Raw genomic sequence first — 23,950 nt, forward strand, 5'->3', positions numbered from 1 at the left:
CACAAAGTTGTCTCTGAACTACCCTTAAGAAATTGAGTTATGTTAATGTGTAGCATACGTTTATGCATCTTACTCTGCAAGATGCAGTCCCAACGAAAGTTCATTCTTAACATCTCAGGGCAAAAATTCTCCTGCTGACTTTTACTAATCACATTAAGTTCAGTAGTTGGGAGAAGAATGTGGGGGGGTTTATGCTGACTCTTGGAATAATGGATTAGGATGAGATGCTTTACTAAGAATGCAACAGTTGTACCAAATTGGTATTACTGCTGCTTTGTTTGTGTCAGACTTTGTGGATTGAATTAGTTGCAGTAAATCAGTGTCTTTTTAGAACACACTTGGTCTTCTCGTATTCCACATAGAAACTGCTCATTTGTCAGCACTAAACGGCTACATTAGTCTAATGAAGGAATGTATTGTGGTACTTCTTAGCCTTTGATGCATGAGAACACATCTCATAGCCTAAAAGTTCTACAATTTAAGCCAAAACCCCTTTAAAAATATATGGATTTAATATTTGAATGGTTTTTTTGTTGTTGTTAATTGGACAATTGACAAATCAAAATTATGTTTTAGAAGAAGATAATGTACTGCTTCTTAAAATGAATAAAATTGAAAAATGCAAATTGTCATTTTGGAGGAAACATAGCTTCTACAAATTCATTTTCTGGAATTTACTCTCTTACTGCTTCTTGATTGCTAACTGTGAATTTGGAGTATGAACATGAAAGAGGCCAAGGATTAATCATTTTAGAAACAAGGTATTTTCAGTGGGAAACAAAGAGGAGTGCATTGTTCTTCAAATGAAAGCAATGTATTTCAACTATGAAGAAAATGTGAACTTTTCAGACAAATCCTTGCCTGTATCTTAACAAATATGTTATGTAGAAGTTCCAAGCAGTGAATGACTAACAGTGGAAAACTGTACCTCGAGTGCTCTGCTGTTTTGTAGTCTGTATGTGCAGTTGTGCTTTTGTGTTTTGTTTTCACTTTTCTTGACCATAAGCAAAGCTTGATCCTTAACGTTTCTTCCTCACAGTCGTATTACTGGTAACACACATTTAAAATGTCACATATATATTATAAAAGTTAAAAGTTGGGTATGAACAAATATGTGTAGTTTAATCAGAAACTGATAAATAGTGAATTTAGCAAATCAGATATGGAATGGGAGGGAGTATTTCAACCTTCATTATTCAGGACATCAGGTTATGAGATTTTCTGTTTTCTGGAGATTTTTCAGATCAGGAGCTGTGCTATAGCTGCAGCTAGTTTTGGATGCCAAATGCAGGTTTCAATGCCAAATAGACAGCCTACCTACTGAAGTATTTCAGTTTCATAGCCTGGCAGCTTGATAGGAGATGGCATATTATTCCCATGACTAAATACCTTAACATCTTCAATGACTAAACTGTTATGCCTCTAGAAATACAAAGAGCAAAGCCTCAGACTCCTTAACAGGTCACTTAAATGTTAGGTACCTTCAGCTGTGGTTAACCGTGGAATCAAACGTTATGTCTCTTTTTGAGATTAAGCTGTCAGATTGGTAATGTTTAATAATAATTTGAACTGAGCTACTTCGAATGTTAAATGTAGAATACATTTGGAGGTGTAGATGGATGTAATTTTGCAGAAAAGGTGTTCAACCCTGATCTTACATTGTGTGTTACATTGGGTAGCTGTAGTATGATCAAAGTGAAGTGTTTTGTAACATGCCTATGAGTGCTCAGCAGTCTGTGGAAGAGGGTAAAGTACTGTCAGTTACAGTAGCCAGAGGAGAGGGAAAGAGGGAGGATACTTCTACTGGAAAATGCTGACTCCACTGTCCGTGGAATAAAACATGTTACAGAAACTCATCTTTACATTCTGTGAATGTTAAGTATTTCTGACATGGAACCCGTGGAGTGATGGTCACGACCCGCTAATGGCCCCTGGAATTTAGCGGCAGAGGCAGTCTGCTTTTCATTTGGTTTCAGCTAATCAGTGGAAAGAGCATAAAACATCTTTCTCAGAGAAGTCAGGTAACACGGTGTCAGTGGTAGGCTGCCAAACCGTTTCCGTTACTCAAACAGTGGAAAAACAAAAGGAGGCTTTTTATGCTACTCTGTGTGGAGTATGTGTCGTCGTAGTTAGGATGGGCCTTTCTTCCAAAATCCTGGATTTGTTTCAAGATACTCTTATAATCACTCGTGTTAAATGTTAGAGACAACAAATAGCCCATTTCTGTTGTTGTTGTTCCCTTGCTTTTTATGCATTCTAAAAAAAACAAACGTCTTCTGATTTCAGGTTATGGGGAGAATGTGTCAAAGCAGTGATAAAATGTGGTATTTATTTATCACAGCTTTGAGAAGTAATGGAACCACGTAAACTGAAGAAAGCTGCCAATAGCAGGGGAAAAATAACATGAAGATGGAAGATCTAAGTGAAGTAGAAGAGAGTAACATCCTATTGATCCCACTGAGAAGGATGGTGACTGCAATAGTGTTGAATCAAATCAGCAGTTAGTCCAGAAAAATCTGTATAATTTAAATTAAAATAGAGAAGGAACGGTGATGCTCAAGGAGGTGATAGGGAGCATCCATATTTCAGGTGCTGGAAGTAGAGCGTACAGAGTAAAAACAAAAGCCAGCAACTGCTATTAGATCAAGTTAGAATGCTACACAGCATGTTCTAGGCAAGGTGCCTCTGACTGTAATGCAGTTTTTCTAAAACTGATTGTGCAGCCTTACTCTTCACGGTATCTCTCTTGCTCCTTTGTGTTGCTGCTAGACCGTATGTGCACTTGTGAGATGATGGACACAGGGAAGTACCTACAGACAGCAGTATTTCTAAGACAACTTTTTGTGCTTCCGTTTATTTAAAATTGCTTAACTGAGAAGACAACCCTACTTGCACTTTAGATTAAGTCCATAAGGGTTCTTCTTCCTTTCTCCTTTTCTGTCTCTAATATTGCAGTATAAATACTGTTGGCACTAAGTACAGTGCTTTTGTTCAGTCACCTGGAAGCTGTGCGCTTGCAAAGTTGTTTTAATAACTTGTTAAGCAAAGATCATAGTTCATTGTGAGTGATTTTTTTGTTTTTAAGGCAATGATTGTTTCTGTCAGTTTGAGTGTAAGTCATCACACAGTCCTGTAATGGGTAGCCCTGCGGAGTTGTAACATTAATCTTGGCTCAGATGAATAAGTGCTAGGCGTCATGTCTTTTGTTGAAGTCTACTTGGAATGGGATGGAAATGGCACATTCTGATTCAGCTGGCTAATCATTAGACTGATCTTCCCGTTGAAATATGTACAACTATTTTTTGTCACAGGTCAGGCAGGTTAAATGTTATTCTTGAATCTGCCGAGATGTCTTTATGAAGACCTATTTGCTTTTAGATTCTGGAAATGATCATTAAGCATTGTAATCTGGCAGAGCACATATGAGGGAAGCATGCCTCGGTCCTATTTTTCAATGGACTTTTGTACTTGGTGGCTTTTGTGAATGACGATTTTTAGGAAAAATGAGATAAGCTATCAGCTTAATACTAGACATATTGAATTCCTTCTTGGACCGTAGCTGCAATAGATTGTTTTAATCGTGATAATTTAGGAATTAAAAGCATATCAAAGATATGCCTTTATGCCCTTTAACATCATGCAAGTATTCTAGGGTACTGTAAGGATGAGATAGATAATAGTGGTTTAAGTTATAGCAAGAATAAACTTACTGCCACTGGTCTTAACTAATTGTAAACATTATTATATTCTGTGTTGAGGAGAGAGTTAGAGAAGTTTTTCGAAAATGACTTTCAGTATGAAAGTTGTTGATTTTTTGGTGTTATTTGAGTACATTTTGAGGTGGCCAGTTGTACTCATGCTGTAGCTGACGTAGGCTGTTGGGCTGCAAATCAGCCAGCTCTGGTGCTGCCACCAAAGGCAATGTTGCTTTTTCTTTTTTTTGTACGGACTGCAGTGTTTGTGCAGCTGCACAGTGAAGCAGATAGGAGAAGTAATCTGTCTTGAAAATAATCTTTTTTTCTTTTTCTGAGCTGTTTTTCAGCAGAATCTAATTGTACAGCTGCACAGTGAACAGATCAGCAAACAAATCTACTGGTATACTAAAACGGTTTTATGGGAATGAATGAATGAAGCAGTAGGGCAGGGCAGGACTGCCGTAGGTGCAACAGCATCTTAAAATATTTGTTGAAGTTCAGCGTTAGTTCTGACAAAAGCATTTGCTTATTTTCAGCGGAAGAATAAAGTACTAAAATGCAAATATACCTGGTTATTGTTTTCAGGTATTGCATTCTTACAAGCTCAGGCATTATGGAACCTAACCAAACAACGGAGTGCTGACACAAGATGATGCCAGCTCCATTGTAAATGTTGTGCATTAATAATGTGTTGTAAACTATATGAAGTTTATATACAAAACACAGGAAAGTAACTCACAGGTAAGCAGATCTGACACTTAAAGAACTTGAGTTGTTTTGATGGTTTTTATATTATTTTGCGCTATGAGAAGGATCCCGTATTCAGCAATTCATTACAAGTAATTGTCCTTTTGAAGAAGGCAGCCTGGTTATTTTCTGTTTGAAATAAAACAAATGCCCCTTTCTGTACAACTGAGCTACTAGATGACAACTGCGTTAATTTGGGATCATTTTCTAGTGTGCTTGGGCTTTGGTATTTCAAATCCTTCAGATTTCCAGTTTTGAGAATGTGTTCACAATGTGTTCAGTTATGCATAAATGCTTTCTGTGCTATATGTCTTATCTGGTATTAACTTAGCAAATATGTCTTAGATCAGTTAGGTGATGGTCTGTTCCTACAGAGTGCCCCTCCTACTGGGCTGTAGATTCTCAACTGAATGAGTTTCACTTACGTCCACCAACCTGTTTCACTGAATTTGGAGAGGGAAGAAAATACAGGAGATGGGTGAGAACTACAAGTTAGAGATTGTGAACTGTAACTTCTTATGTCTGTAGAGTGTTTTCATGTTTGTGTATTCAGAAGCTCACATCAGCAAAAGACTGTTAAAATGAGACTAGTATCTGTTTAAGTAATTTGTGGATTTCTTGAAGTATCTTTAACAGGAATACTTTGATTTCTTTTTGAGATACATTTTTTTAAATCCCTTACCTTGAAAATGAGTGTTGGATGAGTAGGAAATGACAATCTGGTGTTTGCTTAAAACTGGAAACTTAGGAAGTGGAGAGTAGTTTATGTGAATTTTTAGATCCCAAAGTTTGTGGACAGAGGAATAGTGTGGAATGTTGCAGGTAGAGGAGGTCGGGGGGGACTGCAGACATCTCTTTTGCATGTAAATTTGAGTAAACATCTGCAATGTGAGAGAGAATTTTAAATTCTAGGAAGTGTAAGAAAGTGCCTTTATGTAACCAGTACTTTTACTTCAAGAAATGTGTATCTCACATATATAGAGGAAAAAAAAAAGACATTTCTCATACTGCTTTTACTCTGAAAAGTTGTTACTAGAATCTAATGACAGAGGTGCTTCAGTGTTCAGTACTGAACAAAGAGAACATCCTTTTGGTAAGTTTGGTAAGAATATTGCTTTGTCTTTAAGTCCGTTTGTCCTTCTCAGTCCTCCCTTGTTTTAGCTGTTGGTGTCTGTTTGGTGTCTGTGTGGTCTGCAGCTTCTGGAGGTTGGTAAAGTCCTGGTAAGGTACTCTGGTCATGGCAGCATTCAGACTGAGTGCTCTGAGGAGTCTAGCTGTCCTTCAAATCGTTTTTGATTCTTTTTCAGATAGTTTCAAGAATTTGATCCTCTGCGGATCAAATAAAAAGGCAAAATGTTGTTGCAAGAAAGCATGGAAAGAAATTTAAAAGAGAGAAACTTAAATGAATACTTGCAAGGGCAGAAATCCAATACATTTATTTCAAATGTTTCTGTTAATTAAAATTGTTGGGCACTTAGACTAGTCTGTGTTTATATACTAACAAAAATGCTGTTATGCATGGGTTGTGAGCACTTCAGTGATATACCCAGTTGTCAGCTGAGCTTAAATTTTATCTGACTGCGTTATTGGAATCCAAGGGTGCTGCTTTAAGTCAAACCTAACTGTCAGACTAGTTTTCTACTTTCAGTGAAGCAGTTGATGATAAAAATATCCCCCCAAATAATGTTCCTATTCCAGGCTTTAAATGAAATGATGTGAAAGTAAACCGCTACAGTTACGAAATGGAAGACCGGTTGAAATGGTAGGGACTGTGGAAACATTTCAGGAATTCAAGGGAAAATGAGTGAAATAATACCCACTTTGATTAGAGGTGTATTTAGTGCAGTAGAGGAATGCCATTGGGAACAGTGTCGCGTAAGAGATGGTGTGAGTTTTCCTTACAGAACAGGTAACTGATGCTGATGTACTGCTCAGGTTCTTTGACCTCAAGCCTCCCATGTAAAAGCTTTTGTCTGTAGATGTGCAGTCTGAACTGCATCAAATCAGAATGATTTGCTTGCACTGAAAGAGGAGACAATGGGGTGTGTTTGGCAGCGCCATTTGCATTTCCTTAAATGTTAGTGGGCATGGCAGAGCTATCTTACCCATTGTACATGTGCATATTTATTCTCACTTTGAAGAGTGACTTTGGGTGGGGTTGTCCCACCGCCTGAGCACATCCCAAGAGACTTGCCTTGTTTTTGCTGGCAGCACAGCCCAGCCCAGCAGGTGCCAGTAGTTCCCGCTCTGGCCTGCGGGTTCTGGCTGCTGTAGTTTCTGACCCAGGCCACAGCTCAGGGATGTTTGCTCGTGTACCTGTCCCTGCTTGGTGCCCGGCCGTCCCTGTGCTATTGAGGAAAGGAAGGCGGGCAGCAGGAGTGCGTAAAGTAAGGCCAAGGCTGGCAGCCGTAGTAGCTGGAATCTTTTCCACCTTTGTAGCCTTGTCCTCAGGCTGCCTTTCCATGGTCTTTTGAAATGATTCAAGGGTCTTAATGTGCTTCCACTGAGATGAGCTGTATACAGTTCTGTGTCACTGAAGTGTGTCAGATTTGGACTTCTGCTTTCTGGTGTTATATACGTATGAATATTGATGGACATCTTGCCTGGTGAGAGCTATTTATAATTGCCTAGCTACTAAAGAAGCTTGTGTAACAAAATAAATAATCTATTCTTATTAGTTGTTCTATTAGAGACTTCTTAGGATATGCGTGTTTGTTTTGTAAGCATCTTCTGTAAGATAAGAATTAAAATAGGAGATACAAAAGACTATCTTAGACTTAAAAATACTGTGCCAATGTTATTATTCTATTGAAAATAGACATCTAAATTGATTTTGAAATAAGTCTGATAATGCTCAGCTCTAGAATTTGAGCAATGAATCATGATCATAGATTACAAACTTTTAACCGTTAGGGCATGAAGAAAAGGTACCATTCAAAGTTAAATACTGCAATTAGACATGCATGACTGAAATTTCAAAGTAATGTGTTAGTAGTATTGTATGAGACAGTCACATGAAAAAGATCATGAGGTTGTGATAAGGATTATGATCATGCTTATCATGCTTTAGTCATGAATTTCCTGATAGAGACATTTTAATCTGGATTGTGCTGCTTTAAATGAGAATAGATTTGCTTTGCTTGTTCTGGTTATAATACATTATGTGGCGAAGGGGAAGAAAAAGTGGCCTGCCTACAAACATAGTATACTTTGGGCAACTGAATTTTGCTTATAGTTGAGGTTGTGTTTTTGGTACTGAGAAACTGAAGTTAAAGAAAGACTAAACAATTTACTAAAGAATTACATTATGCTGCATGCGCTTACCTACTGCTGCACCATCCAGGCAAGCATGTGTACATGTTCATTTTTCTCCCAGAGCTTTCACTTACCTTGGGTATATCTTAACTTCTTACTCCACCCCTTGAACCTGCTCTTCACATTGAGTAACGTTCCACATTGTAAATCCTCAGTTGATGAAAATCAGCGTATTCCTATAGAAATGCGGAGCTCTGCTGATCTGTAACCAGCCGCGTGCCTGATCCTGTACCTTTACATACTGCCCAAGCGTTTCTGCTTACAAAGATGACGCAAGTCATAGAGCCCAGGCACCCAGCCTGTATGGAAAAGAGCACGGGTCTTTATCTCAAGGCTTTGGAATGAGTTTCCAGGCAGTCGTGCAGTCTGAGGGTTGGCTCAGTCCAGTGATTCTTGGATAGAGGTTTGTAACCTGTTTCTTTCTGCTCCATCGGCAGCAACCTCTGTACTTAGCCATTTCTCAAAGGACAGTGGAAGAACTTCCAGAAGGCGCTTTTAATGTTTCTTGATTAATCCCACTGTTAAATAGACTATGAGTGGGAAAAAAAAAAAAGACTGTGTGAAAGTCTTCACAATAAATTTTGGGGGTGAACTCATCCTACTAATCTTCCCGGAAATGTTTGTCACAGTCCTGAACTCAGACTGCAGTGATTCCAAACTCCTGATAGAGGAGCTGGTTATGAAGGTGTCATATAAATGATTACCCATGGATCTTTCTGATGTTCCTTGAATCAGTTTTGATGCAGGTGGCTCCAGCTGACACATACTCTTCTGATCTTACATCTATTACTAGGCCAGCATTGCAAAAGAAGATTCTGTCCTTTTTTTTAATTTTATTTTTTAAAGCATTTAACGCTCCAGAAAAGGTGAATTTTCATCTTTTGTATTTATAGAGGTTAATGGGAGAAAAGTTCTTCCCCAGTATAAAGTGTTAACACATTTATTTGCTATATAAAGTTATGGAACGGCAACCCTTACATGTTTTGAGTTCTTTTAACTGTCGACCTGTTGCAGTTACAGATTTTTGTGATGTCTGTGCTTGTACAGCAATGTGATTGCAAGTACTTCAAGTATTAGCCTGATGCTTTGCATTTAAGAAATGAAAATGGATTGAAAGTGTTGGTGGTTTATTGTAAAGCAATTTTCTCATCGGTTTCACAGAACACAGCATCAGGGCTAGAGAAGGACAAGTACATACACCGTTAGTTGTGTGAAACTCAATCGCATTTTAAGAGAGACTGATCAGCTCACTTGGCATCCGAAAGTAGGGTCAGTCATACAGTTGTAGTTGAAGCGCACACAGGGAGCAGAAATTGCTTTCAGTGTAAAACAGGATCAAAGCATACTTGACCTGTTTGCCTCATACTTTGCTGGAGTGTCTTGGCAGCATCTGGATGTATAAAAATCAGGGTGGATGGAGTCCTGTGCTTATCCTTCCTCTCAGCTCTCATTTCCTCCTCAGTCATATTGAATATGTAAGTAGTTATATGTAAAAACCCTACTTCTGTACTTATTTATTTATTCATTTACTTAGTCAGCAAACTGTTTAAATTGATTGGGAAGCTCCGTACTTCTATCTTCTTTTTGTATGTTTCTTTCTTGAGCAAGGGCTTCACAGAACTCTAGGGGTTGGAAGGGATCTCTGGAGATCACCCAGTCCAGCCCCCAGCTAAAACAGGTTCCCTGGAGTAGGTTGCACAGGAATGCATCCAGGCAGGTTTTGACTAGCTCTAGAGGAGACTCCACAGCCTCTCTGGCAGCCTGTTCCAGCACTCTATCGCCCTCGCAGTAAAGAAGTTCTTCCTTATGTTCATATGGAACTTCCTGTGTTCCAGTCTGTGCCTGCTACATGTATCTAAGAGAAATGTTGTAAATGATGCACATTTTACTTAGTCTTGTACAAAAGGGTACAAATGAAGTGTTGCTAGAAAGCCTTGGCAGTGCTTGAATCATGCTTTTAACTTGTATTTTAGAGAATATTCTCTGCCCAAAATAAGTGTCTAGAACTTTGACATCATAAAATGTAGTTCTTGGTTTATCTTCAGCTTTCTAGTTTGATACGATCTTAAAGTAAACTTGGATCTTTTTTCCTAATGTTTCTTCTGTAATAATTATTCAAATATTTGCATTATTTTTGTTAGCAGATTTTAGAAAAATAAAGCTAACATTTTGTGAAGTAGTGAATTGTTTTCAACTCTGAATTCGCCTTAAATCTGGTGCTGTGTCTTCATCGTTACCTGATGTTGAAAATTAAGTTTCTTATGCTTAATACAAGGTAGAAAATGACATGGCTTTGATGTTGTAATTTCTGAAAAAGAGTGCAAATTACTTCGAATTTGAGTGTCGGCATAACAGTATTTTTCAAGTTATGTAGGGGGCATCCTTTTATATAGAACCTGATTTTTAAATCAACATCCGCATAGATCTTTGAGATCAGTAAATTTATGTAAGTAAAAAGTACTGAAAATAAGAACAACATCCATTAGGAATACTGTGAAGTTGGTTTATGTGAACTTATTTTGAAATCACTGTTCACCGATGTAAGTTAGGAATTGTGCAGTGTGTGTTTAGTGGAAGCAGTTTAGCAGCACGTAAGAGAACAAATGATACTTGAGTTTTCAAATCTCTTCCCATTATCGCCATAACTAAGAAAATACAGACTATGATGTTATTTCAAGACCTTTTTATTCTTTGACTTATGCTTTATTGAGATTTTTCAGTATTACCAGTTATTGTAGGTGCAGATGCTTCTGAAAACGTACACAACAATGTTCTGTTATGACTGACTGTAAATGCTGAACTTTTACTTGTAACTGCCTCCTGTAAGTGTGGCATACAAGAGTGCATATCTAAAATACACAGAGCCTGTCATCTTACAGTTGGATAAGAGAAGTACATTAATACAGTACCGGAAGTAAAAATTGTTATTCTGTTAATGCTAATATCTAGAATGATTTGAATCATTCAGTTGGTGCAAAGAAGTACTGGAATGACCATAATACTTACTGTTTTTACACTTAACTGCTTCCCCTTGTGTTTCTTGTAGGAAACAGAGATGAAGGTACACATGCACACAAAATTTTGCATCGTTTGTTTGCTGACATTTATCTTTCATCAGTGCAATCATTGCCATAAAGATGGGCGTGACCATGGTCCTGAAGAGGGACATGAAGACCACCATAACTGCTATCAGATCTCAGAGACACCGTATCACCAGAGCGCAGGATCAGAATCCATGCCGAGTAAATTTTCAGCGTCAGAAGCTGAAAATGAACAGAAATACTACATTGAAAAGATTTTTGATCGTTATGGTGAAAATGGAAGATTATCCTTTTTTGGCCTGGAAAAACTGTTAATAAGCCTTGGTTTAGGAGAAGTAAAAGTAGTAATGATAAATCATGATGATATTGGCCATGATCATGTTTCTCACCTGTATGCTTTAGAAGTACAGGAAGGGAAGCATTTTCACTCTCATAACCATCCTCATAGCCACTCAGATTCAGAAAACCAAACCGTGGTTGGTATGGCTGAAAAGAAAAATCATAAATGTAACTCTGAGAGAGATGCAGTGGTGTCGTCTATAAAAGGTGATGGTAAACGTATTCATGACCAGAGTCACCATCACCATCATCACCACCCTCATCCGCATCATCATCTTGCCCATAATGGTACGCACCATCCTCGTAATGATTCAGTTATTCATAATGAACACGGAGAACAGAATCATGGACCTTCCACAGAAACAAACACGACACAGGATCAGCGTGAAAGAAAACAGCGGAAACAGAAGAAGAAACGAAAGAAAATCAGTGAGACTTCAGGAGATAATACACAAGATTGTCCTCCAAATCATCACCTAGGTGATCAGTGTGAGCACAATCGTGTTCATAAACATGATCATGTACACGATGCATCTCACTTTCATGTGCACCATCGTGAACACAATGGCGATCGTTCCACTAATCACGGACATCAGGATTCCAGTCTAGGTGGTGAGGACGGGCATCACCATACCAGCAAGCGGGAGGCGCCCTGTAAGCACACGGGTGTCAGAAAACACACTATTTCAGCACGTAGTCGTAAGGATCATAGTGAAGATGAACGTGATGGTGAAGAGGTGAGTATGAAATGGAGAACTGGTAGGTTCACTTTCACTGTCATTAAAATTAAATAATTAAATAAAATTAAATAATACTTGAAGATGCTTAGCCACAAACAAAGCAGAATGAACTGTTTGTTCTGCCTGCCGTCGCTCATCTTTCTCAGGTTATCCTGCCTATTTATCTCTGTTTAAAGGGCGTACTTAAAGCATTCTGACATACCTTGCTTACAGGTGGTCGTTTTTCTTACTGTTGTTTTTTTTTCCTCCAATATTCATGAGTACTTTTTTCCCTTTCTTATGTATTTTGGACTTTTTGCTGAGTCTGAGACTATTTACATTTTTGGAAGCTGCACTGAGACTTCTTCCTAAGAGAGGCACATGCATATTTTCCAGTGTGCTTGTTTCTTTGTTCTAAAGGATTGTAAAGCAATGTAGATGCATCTTCTGTAGTACTGTGCATGGTGTAAGCTCTTTCTTCCATTTCTCTTTTCAGCATCCAGTATTTCTTCCAGGTCCATAAATTTACTATCCCTATCCCCTCCCAGTTTGCAACACAAGCAGGATGGTTTGATATCATGGTTTTAAATATAGCAGTATAAAAAGGGATGCAGTGAGTGATGAATTAGTTTTTAAAGTAAATTTAAAAGGGAAACTCTAAACAAAGAGTGTTAATGGATAAAGAGAAATATTAGAAAACCTAGCTTGGATTGATTTATGTTCTTCTGTTCCTTTTTTTCTTGCTCTTTCTTTACTGCTTGTACTATGTAACTGTAAAGAATCAGGAAACTTGCTTTCACTGACATTTATCAAAAACTATATAGATGTTTGGGGGCTGAGTTGCATAATGCAGATACTCTTACAGTTTGTTCCTCTTACAAACTACTTAAATCAGCTTAGGCTGATTGAACATTGATGGAATGTTTTGGACCAGAGTTTTGCACTCCTTCTGTGTGTGTTCTGAAATCATATGCTATATTTTCCACAACTGTAGATTTTTTTAGTGAAATAGTTGCTTTCATATTTAATTTGTTCCATTTGCTTGCAGTGCTTAAATGTTACTCAGCTGCTACGACGCTATGGTCTGGAAACCAGCTCTCCAATATCTCCCGAATTTTTTATATACATGTGTCCTGCTCTGCTATACCAGATTGACAGAAGGCTTTGTATTGTACATTATGATGAGCTTGAAGATTTTATGAAAAGTAAAACTGCATCAATTGAGAACGAAGATAAAACAGGTGCTTCAGGTAGGTGTGTTGTATCCAAAGCCTTCTGATTTTTTTTTTTGCATTGTCAATATTAACTTTTCTTCGAAGTTTGAAACATCATACAGCTTAGCATTGACTGCAAAGTAAAGCAATGTTTAGAAGAAATTTGAGATGGTATGCTCCATTAAGTCAGTAGACAAAGCATAATTTTTAGTGGCATTGTAGCTTCGCCAAAGTAAAGAGGACTCTGGCAGATACCCACTAAATTGGGCTGCCCAGGCCCCACCCAGCCTGGCCTTGACTGCCTCCAGGGATGGGGCTTCTATGGTATCTTCTCTGAGCTACCTGTTCCAGTGCGTAACAGATAGAAGCACTTCTGGAGATCAGCATGTCTGCCCACAGCTTGGATTCTTTACATCATGTAAAATTTTATGACTTGTTTTAGTGTGGCTGATATGGCCCATACATTTGTCCATAACTTGAAAAGTTACAGTTACACTGGCACGAACTTTCTCCTTAAGTTTGATTTGTATATATTAGTTTAGGAACAGAGAACAGTACTTTCATTAGTACATTCTCTAGAAAAAGTGATTAAAGGTGTTTTCTACATTATTAAGAAAGATAAACTTGTTATACATTAATCTCCTATAGTGGCACAGTATGTTGTTAACTGCTAAAAGATTGCTGTAAACTGAATATCCTTTGTGTTTTATGTGGCAGCAGATCGTTTGTTTGTGGGTAGTCTCACTGTAGTAAGTTGACCCTTGTCTTGCCTTACTACCAAGAGGATTTGTAGAACGGCTTTAAGCATTTTCTGCCAATTAAAATATGGAAAATGTGCATAAAACTGTCACCTTGCACATGTTTTGAATCAGTTTAATTAGAAAGTTTATGCGTCTGAGTGCTTCTTTTTAAAATAATGCATTTTCTTTCTCTGTAATGAGGAAGAGAGTTGATGAGTAGCTGAACTTTTGAAGAAACTTTAACATTTTAAGAGACTTAATTTGCAAAATAAGCGAGCCTTATTGTGGACAGTAACATACCATGGTACCTGGTATTTTGCATATAAGCAATATTAGCTAGTTAATTGTAAAAATATGTAGGTTTTTTAACTTACTAATTTGGTTTTGAAAACAAGCAGTAACCTCTGAAGAAGGTCAACTCGATGAGATGATGATAAATGGTGAAATCTACCAGAGTCGTGTATACAATGTTACTAAGTAGAATGAGGCTTCAGGTGATGTAATAACATTTTTGCTTGTTAAGGAAGTGAATCAAAAAATAACAAATCTTAAGTGGTATTTGAGGATTGTGGAAGATGTGCTTGCCCCAGCTCATGTAAAAATTCTTTACTCCATACTTAGCACATAGGCCTTTTTAAACACGAGATATTTATGCTTTTCTTTAGTTTTACTTAAAAGCTTTCCAAATGTATAATAGACCAGTGCTGCTTCTGTTCGCTTATGCTAACCTGTAAGATTTTTACTAGGTCTCTCACAGTGCAGTTATCTAAAGCAAAGTAACTTAATTAAATGATGACCAAAAGCTTATAAAACCATATTGAGTTTTGTGCCTCTTATTACAGATAATTCTGTAACATTTTCTGTTAGGGAAGTTTCAAAGTCTTCTATGTACAGCTGAGTTTTCATAGTGTACTGATTGGAAGAGGTCGCATTATTATAATAGAGCATTTCTACACAACTTAAAAGGAAATATATGCCCTGCTGTGAATCAAACTAATCTCTTTGATTACTAAACTTATGGACACACCTGAGAGAGCAGGCAGAGGGCTGTATGATGTGTGTCATTTTTCCTCTTTGCCTTTGCCTCACAGCCCCATCTGTTCCACAGCCATCCAGAGGCCACATGGACTGTCCAGCTGCTGACGTGCAGTCAGTCAGAGAGGTTGATCCTCCACGTGGTGTAACTAGTACAGCTTTTTATTTCACTTTAGTCTTTCAGTTGGAATGATCTAGAGTCAGTAGGTAGACACATTTTTCAGATTGGGAAAGAGAATCTGTTTTCCACATCTGAGAAGCACTGTGGTTCTCCTAAGTTTTATAATTATTTGAGAATGTATGTTGCTGTAGTTACTGGACAAACTGACAGTTGTGTTTTTTCTTTTCTAAGTTCAGTTCACATAGATCTTAAGATCTACTGTTGTCATTTGGTTGACTGAACAGATTGATGCTGCCCTGCATGCTTAATTCCATTCTTCTGAAGCAGGGCCTGAAGTTGTAGCAGCTTGCTGTTTGCATGAATGGTGGAATTACCATATATATTGGCAAAGGTCTTTTAAGTGTGCTTGTACTGCGTATTTATAGAGTAAAACTGTATACATCTGAAGTGAAACAAGGTGGTTTTGAGAGTATAATTGCCCCAGTTTGTCTATCAGTACGATAATAAATACCTGAACGAGAATCTAGCCCCTTACTAAAGGAGCTGCACGGAAAAATGATACAAATAAACACTGAGCAATTTTTTCAAGCCAGGGATCAGTTAGAGCTGCTGTTGAAAAGTATTTCAGATCACATTTATCCCGTAAAGCTGCCTGTACAGATGCCAGCATTCCCTTGGAGTTTACCATTCTGTGAATCTAGGAAAGCCGCAGTGGAGCCTTTCTTAAAGGTTGCAGATAGCTAGCCTTTCTCAGCTTTCTAAAGAGGCTACCCTTCTATCTTTTTAGTCTGTTTTAACTTACAAATAGCTGTGCAGTGTGGTGCAGAGCAGCCATTCTTCGTTTGCTACCCACTGTTTGAAAGGAGGCCCCTTCCAGAGGAAGTTGTTGGATCACCTCCCTCTTGTTTTTTCCACAAATATTTTATGAGCCAGTACATAATAATTTCACTTCATTGACTGAGCCTTAAATAGTATTCCTTGTTATACCCCAAGGTCTTTTATTACTTCTGAGCTCTTGCAGTGCTTGTAATATTGCATATTAGTTCCACTTCCATAACATTTTAGTGTTTCGGTCACTACGAATGTTTGAAATCTTTCAATAAAATTTTGTACAGAGTTATTAATAGTACTTTCATCTCAGGATTTAGCTTTATCAAAATCGGTTTGTATGTGTATGTAACTGTGGGGTCATACCCTGCTTTTGTAGGTAGTACTTTTTGTGTGACTCAGTAGCAATCTTTTGCTGATAATTTTGGATCCGTACCACTTTTAAGAGTTTAAATAGCTCTTTTAACAGCTTCTGAAGCTGATGGCCAAAGTCTGAGAGGGGCACAGATTCTGTATCCTCATTCTCATGTGCCTCATCTTAATCATGGTGCTGTGTTTAGATACTGTATCATTCTTAAAAGCATGTAAGCTGTTCAGAGATGTGTTTGCCAAATCTACGCTGTGATAGATGAAACTTCAGCCAGTTCACATAATCTCCATTTCTGGTGTCCATGTAAGGCTGTTGGTCATTTAACTTGGCGCCTAATATTGTAACACCTGTGTCTAGATTGGAGATTCAGTTTCTTGCCAAAGGGCTGTAATTTTAATTTGGGCAACTTGGACATGCACTTTATGATTTGGTATTGAGTTACATCATTACTTGTCCCTGTCTCTTTCAGCAGGGCTTGTTTGTTGAGTGTACATGATTGAAGTGCTCTGGGGATGAATCAAGGTTGTGTAGTGACAGTATTTTTGTCTGCAGGGTCTTGCTTCCACTCTAGATCTACTTCTGAATTCCTGTTTTTCCGACCTCCAGTTCTTCACTTCCGCATCTGATTGCAGGCCTTGCCTTTTCACCAATTCCTACTTTCTTCACACTGTCAGTGTCCATTCCAGTATATACTGCATGCTTTCCAAAGCTTTTTCCAGTCAGTTTCTCCTAGTGGATATGTTCTTATAACCTTTGCATTTGAATAGGATTGTTTCCTTTTCTGCACTGTCACAGGACACATGCACACTTTGTATGAATGAATATCCTAAAATAAAATCTAAAACATCAAGTGGTGGTGAACCAGACAGGCTGCGGCAGCCAAGATTCTAGTGGCAAAACCTTGTTAAATCTGATCTGTTGCACTTCTGGTAGAAATAGAATTCTTGGGACATTTGACTACTAACTTAAATATTTCATTGAGCAGCTGCAATATATAATATTCCCTCTGCTCTTCTCCTCTCCCCACACCTATTTCCCAAGGTATTTTTCCCTACTTGGTCAAAAATGAGTGGGCCTTCACAAACATTAAAGAAGTCATATCCTGTACCTAAGTACAGAGATGCTAATGCTTCTAAAATCAGAAGTTGCTGACTTTCCTTAAAGTTTACAAATTGGTAGACATTTATGATTGAATGAAGCTAGTAAGAAAACTGGAAACACCTGAAACATTTAGGCTGAAACTTGAAAGAAATAAAAAGTTCAACTTGAGGAAATTGTGTTCGCAAAACTTCTCAGCCCAGGCAGTTAACATTTGTACAATGGGAGCCTGTAATGAAAAGTTGTAGAGATACATCTTTGCTCGCTCCATGCCACTGTAATATGTTACTCTCCATAGTGACACTGATAGTTTTCTTGTTCAACTTTATTTACTATATATATCTGACTCTTAGTTTAATAAAGCTGCATGTAAATCTCTGTTTCATTTTGGAAGTACGTTTATTTTATGTGTATTGCTGTGATGTCATTGAAAAGAGGCTTCTCATTAATTTTGCAGCCACCAACTATTCCTATCTTTGAGACTGTGAAACTTAAGAACTGTACTGTTGGAATCAAACAGTTTTTACTGTTCTTTGAAGTTTCTATGATGGGACAAAAAAGAAAGTATTTTATTAGGGCGAGATACTGATTGCAAGAGGCATGTTTCCTTGTTCATAGGATCTCTTTCTTGTGTAATTCCTTCTTTTCCATGTCATAAAGCAATTTGCATGTCTCCAACTCACAGGGTTGTGTCAATTTTAACTTAACCATTATCACTTTTTCTTCTAAGGACAACAACAACAAAAAAAACCATTCTGGTTTTGTTAGTAGCAGCTGCTTTCAGCTCTTTAAGCTCTTATTTTAGCATTTGTTTTTAAGGTTCCTCCAACAAAAATTGAGCATAACTCTTTTCTCATAAGTAAAAATGTGTGCTTCAGAGCACCGCATGAAGAGAGTGGTGTGTAGCTGAACATGTTATTTCTACCAAAGGGGAGAAATATTTACTCCAATTTAAATTTCCATCAGATTCTTGTTAATACCAGATGTTAAACATGAGTGAGTGCCTGCAAAGTCATAGCAAGTTAAGAAAAATAGCTGAGGTTTTTTAGTTCCGACATGAAATCATCTGCTTTCTATGTTTCATTGGTGGGCTGCAGAGCTAAGCTGGGAACTTAAGTCAGAAGGACTAGACGGACTGTTTTGTTGTTAGCTGATTGTCTTCTGGTGTTTTTCAATCTTGTGCGTAGCGATCAAGTCTGCCTAATTTTTGCTGTGGACTTGAATGCTGTCTTCATATTTTTCAGCATATTTTTCTTTTGAATGATCACACAACTTAGGTTAAAGGAGAGTCACCTTCTTAGGAGATAGTAGAAAGTCTTTAATCATACTTAGAAGTTTTAGAAGTATTGTTCTGATAACCTTTCTGTATCCATTTCTTCCCACAGCCTGGGTTTGTGGTATCATCTCTATCACCGTCATTAGCCTGCTTTCCTTGCTAGGTGTGATCTTGATTCCCATCATTAACCAATGGTGCTTCAAATTTCTTCTAACTTTCTTGGTAGCTCTGGCTGTAGGAACAATGAGTGGAGATGCTCTACTCCATCTTTTGCCACATGTAAGTATTGCTTTTCTTACTTTTCATTCTAATTTAAGTGCATATAGAATTTAGAAATGCTTGACAAGTACTGACACACAGACGTTCACTGATGTAAACTATCGTAGGTACGTTCTGAAACAGCATTTGAGTCTTGTCATTAAAAACAAAGCAGATTTCTGAAAAAAAAAAACCTTATAAAATTGTAGTTGTATGTTCATAGCCAAACTTCTTTCAAAATGTTTTAAAACACCTGAGACGAACAGGAGTATTTTAAACTTAGCAGCATTACTGTGTCTTGTCAATTGATACTTCTGTATCAGTACGACCTAAAAGTATTTCAGGGGATTCAGCTTCCTGATTACTAGCTTTTGGGGAGAAAATAACTTCTAACTCAATCAAGAAACTGTCCAAGCCACTGGGAAGGTAAGCATGTTTTCATTTGTGGCAGTATAATGTAATTCTTTGAAAGAATGAGAAATATTTCCTATCTTTATCCTTTTAACAAAAAGAATGATGTTTTCTTTGTGTAAACTTTAATACAGTTTATTTGTTGTTGTTGTATTCCAAAACTGGCTTAAGACTGAAATTGATTGGAATAGTTAAAAACATGAGGTTTAGTTTTTAGTGGGAGTGCAGCAGCTGTAATTTGTGTGATGTTCCTGAGTGCTCCTCTGATTTATTTTTCTTTTACCATAGTGACAGAAAAAAGCTGGAAATTTTTTTTTTCCCCCTTTCTAAAAATTAACCAGAAAAATATCAGAGTAATGAATAGTCTAACAAACATTTTCTGTGGTAAGATGTGTTTGTATGAAAAGAATCTTTTAAAGCACTGTTAATAATACTTTTTGGGCGAGGTTACACATTTTGCCTTCTAAGGTTAGAGCTGTGTCAGTCTCCAGTTGCACCAAGTCACACTGTGCTCTTACTTTCTTTGTAGTCACATGGAGGCCACAACCACAGTCACCACCATGGCCAAGGTCACATGCATGAACACAAGCATTCTCATCGACATGCCCATGGACATGGAATAGAGAATGAAGGCTTTCTGGAAGAAAATGATCCAGTATTGAAAGGTCTTGTAGCACTTGGAGGCATTTATGTTTTGTTCATCATTGAACACTGTATAAGAATGTACAAGCATTACAATAAACAAAAGGTATGCGGTAAAATTGCATGCTATTTTAAAAATATTTCAGCTTCTGAGTTTTGAAGGAATTGTCTGTGTGATGACCGATTACTCTGAGCATGTGCTGCTAATCCACATTCTATTTGATTTCACGTGAGGAAACCCCTTCTAAAAGTGGTTGCATTTATAACAAGGTAATCTGGGAAGACAAAGTAGGAATCTGATGGGGGAAGAATCATCTTTTCAGCCAGATGTATTTGGAAGTAGACCCAAGCAGAAGAAATTACAGCTCTATCTCTACTCTCTTTGCAAAAATAGGAAGAGAAATACATAAGAGGGAACTGATAACAGAGCAAGACAATTCCCTGACAATTGACAAGGAATGTAGCTGTACTGCCAGTTGATGGTGCCAGTGTAATAGAGATACTCACATCAGAAAATGCCAAAAAATTGCAGACGTTCTGTATTATGTAAATAATCTGTTAAATTGTATCTTGCATCCCAGATAAGAAAGGATTGGATTTTTAGGTCTGGAAGTAAGCTGTATTTATGATAATAGAATAAAAAGAGTTTCAGTACTTGAGGGCGTATGTGACAATCATTGAAATTCAAACCATGAAAGAGCCATGTTGTTTCAGCAGTCATTATAAATTTTTATCGTTTGCTTCCATCTCTTGACTTTGAGGAGGAAATGAACTATAACGGTTTCTTCCCAAAAGAGTGAACAAAAATATCAAGTTCTTTGGTTTTGTATCAAACTTGCTGCCTCAGCTGGACAGGTAGCAGATGATTTTCTGTGTTGGAGGAAGCGTTTCTTAGATCTTGTGATAAAGAGATAAAAGCTATTACATTGTGTGTGTCGTCTTTGAGGTTAATTAAATAGTTAAATCCCTTAGGCTGCTTTGGCAAATCTGTGATCACTGTTGTATGGGCTGCGGACAGGGAAGTAGCAAGCTTTTATCTAATGGAAAATATGAGGAAGTTGTAGGAGTTTGAAACTTAAAATTGAACAAAATAGGAGCTGTTCTTGCCATGTGCTTGCTCTCTTGAAGAAAGTAAGCAGGTATGATGACTCTGCATACATATGCTTCTTGGCTATTACGGTATTCTTTGTCTCTGAATTGTATTCTGTTAAAGAAGTGAAATTGTGTGTGTTTACTAAGATTTTTGACAATATTTCAATTTATTTTATTTCCATCAATGTCCTTTTATAAATCAGATGTTAAATCTTTCCTGTTGCAGAGTAAGCAGAAATGGTGCAAGAATAAACCGAGTGAAGAATCACCAATTGGAAGGAAACTTTCAGATCAGAAATTAAATAATAGACCAGATGCTGACTGGCTTCAGCTCAAACCCCTTGCAGGTAGGCATTTATTTTCAGCATTTTCTCTGTGAGATTCGAAGTAATGACATGTAACTTGTGGCATGTAGCATGTAACCTCTTGTACAGTTGCGCTCCTATTATGCAAATCATTGTTAATAAGACTTAAGAGGCTTTCCCTGCACTGTATATTTTGTTTTTCTTAGATCTGAGAGCCCTTCCTAATATGCCCTGCAAGTGGTTCTCAGACTGTTGAAGTAGTCAGGGTTTTGGGTGGCTGTGATTCTTTGGTTCTGGGAGGAGTTTTCTGGTTAAGCTAGTTCAGCCCTAGTAAAAACTAAACCAAAAATTAACACATGCGACCTGAAGGAGGATAATCTGTTACACTTTGAAGATTCCAGTCTCTGACCAACTACCATTTGGCTGAGAAGGCCAAGCAAAATTAATTTCTTCTGATAAATATAATCAAGTGTCTCGAGTATTTCTCAGGTATCGAAAACAACTTTCACATACTGTGCCTTCGTGATAATCTGAATGCTCATGCAGTATACACCTATATGGAATGCCATAGCACCTGTCTCGAAGGGATGAGAGAAGGGGAAGAGCTTTGCTTCATAAACTTCCCGTTCTGTTGCCAGAATGGCTGCTGAAACTCATTTGTTGATGAAGAGTCCACGTGCTGTATTTGTACCAATGCAGTTTGTTCATTTGCGTGGTTTATAGAAGGAAATGTTAGGTCTCCATTCAACCAACTTAAAATGAGATTTGGAGAACTGACATAGAACGGGAAGATTTTTAACTGTGAGCATGGTGATACATACATTTGAAATGTCTTCATTTTCCTTTAATGAATGATAGAGGAGTTTTGCTTCTAATGATACAGTTTCATAGCACTGTTCCTCTGAAAGTATATTCAGTAAACCATTTGCAATAAAGGCACTGGAAGCCTCTGCTGAATTTGAATTTGGACTGCAGCGCCCCTACCACAGACACGAATGGTCGTTCCAATTTTTTTAAACCCTCCAGATTATGTGTAAGAGCCTCTCTATCTAGAAGTTGTCTCGGACACTTTTTAAAAATTCCAGTTACTGTTGAGTTCTACTTACATTTCTGTTGAGTTCTGTTAAACTAGTAAATTTATTGTCTAGAACTGTGTTTTTGTTGCTTTTTGTTTGTTTTCTATAACTGGTTTTGTTTCCTGGAGCATAGATTGCCAGTTTTATTTATTTATATTTCAGAAATATCAGGGGACTCAAAATTCATGCACATACGCCTTCTACATCATTTTTTACTTTTATTTCTCTGTAAAAATAGGTTTGAGTGATTGCAAGCAGGGTAATGAGCTACATAAGAGGAGTTTACTGTATGACACCAGTGTCTGTCCCAAAGATGTATGCAGTACAGAAACTACTTGAAGATCTGTTGTGTCATAGTATGCTTCAGTGACTTTTGTACGATGGAATTGCATGCACATACAACATTGGTATAGTCCTGGCAACTTTCCTCATCCAGTGTTGAACCGTATATTTTGTCAGTGGCAAATTTACATGTACAGTCCTGTCAGGCTAAAACTGTGGATGCTGCCTTACAGTGGAGACTTGTAAATGCTGTTTATGCAAAGTACTGAAAGACAGGGTAGTGACATCGGTATATTTACTTTTGGCAGAACGTTGACCACGCAGTTATTAGATTGGACTGAGTTAAAACACTGTTTTTGCTTTCACAAAGCAGTTAAATTTTTAGCTCAGAGGTGTAGTAGGTGCTGGTGATATTTTAAATAAGAATTAATGCAATGTTTCTCTCAACTGACTTCAATGTAGGAGCAGATGACTCAGTTCTATCTGAAGATCGACTTAATGAAACTGAACTGACTGACTTAGATGGCCAGCTGGAATCCCCTCCCAAAAATTTCTTGTCTGTAGAAGAAGAGAACAACATGCACCATTCTCACAACGATGTCTTACATGCTGCTCAAGAACACGATCTTCACGACTTAGAGTACGACAGCCATGGTGAAGATAAGATGATAGCTAGAAAACACAGTCACCACTGGCATCACAAACATTCCCATCATTCCCATGGCCACTGCCATTCTGGAAAAGACCTGAAAGATACAGGGATAGCTAATATTGCTTGGATGGTAATTATGGGAGATGGCATTCACAACTTCAGTGACGGCTTAGCAATAGGTGAGCAAAACCACTGAGCGTTTCTCAGCAGTTTCTTACCTTGAGTAACTTCGGTAGTATTTTACTTATCAGTGATCACAGGGAAGATTTCCAGTTGTCTTCTGTGGTTACCAGCACTGTAAATCTCCTTCATAGCAGGAATTAAAAGGTCGTCAGTCATAATAACCTTCACTTTGTTAATATTAAGTGACTGATTCCACCAAGATTACTGTAATGATATTAGCAACAGTAGCAACCTCTGTCAAATAAAGATAGGTGCAGACAAAACTCCTTATGGATTAAGGAGTACCTGTAATGCGTATTTATTGTTTGGTATTGTTTAGTATTTGCCTTAGAGTAAGAAACAAGAAGTGCTTTATAATGATATTTATTTAGAGTTTTACTTATTTACAGTAATATTCTTTGATATTACTAATACATATACAGTATTTGTAAGTAATGAACTGTGAGTCTGGTTGTCATGCCATTCCCCCTCCTCTCCTAAAAAAAAAAAAATACTAAGTGAAGCATTATTT

The 23,950-nt window shown here is 37.6% G+C and overlaps 1 protein-coding gene across 2 annotated transcripts in view; it reads left to right on the forward strand.

Moving 5' to 3' along the window:
- The window catches only part of SLC39A10 (solute carrier family 39 member 10), a 39,196-nt gene that overhangs the window by 7,029 nt on the left and 8,217 nt on the right, over positions 1 to 23,950 (forward strand). The window contains exons 1-7 of one of the 2 annotated variants that reach the window (XM_021400119.1): positions 4,309 to 4,436; positions 10,804 to 11,874; positions 12,905 to 13,106; positions 18,648 to 18,817; positions 19,737 to 19,955; positions 21,168 to 21,288; positions 23,067 to 23,435. In XM_021400119.1, coding sequence (XP_021255794.1) covers positions 4,398 to 4,436; positions 10,804 to 11,874; positions 12,905 to 13,106; positions 18,648 to 18,817; positions 19,737 to 19,955; positions 21,168 to 21,288; positions 23,067 to 23,435 — 2,191 coding nt within the window. In that variant the 5' untranslated portion in view covers positions 4,309 to 4,397. Of the gene's footprint in view, positions 1 to 4,308; positions 4,437 to 10,803; positions 11,875 to 12,904; positions 13,107 to 18,647; positions 18,818 to 19,736; positions 19,956 to 21,167; positions 21,289 to 23,066; positions 23,436 to 23,950 lie in introns of those variants that run through there. The other variant, XM_021400120.1, reaches the window with a different exon arrangement.

Source organism: Numida meleagris, chromosome 5, assembly GCF_002078875.1.
Source record: "Numida meleagris isolate 19003 breed g44 Domestic line chromosome 5, NumMel1.0, whole genome shotgun sequence".
Lineage (NCBI taxonomy): Eukaryota > Metazoa > Chordata > Aves > Galliformes > Numididae > Numida > Numida meleagris.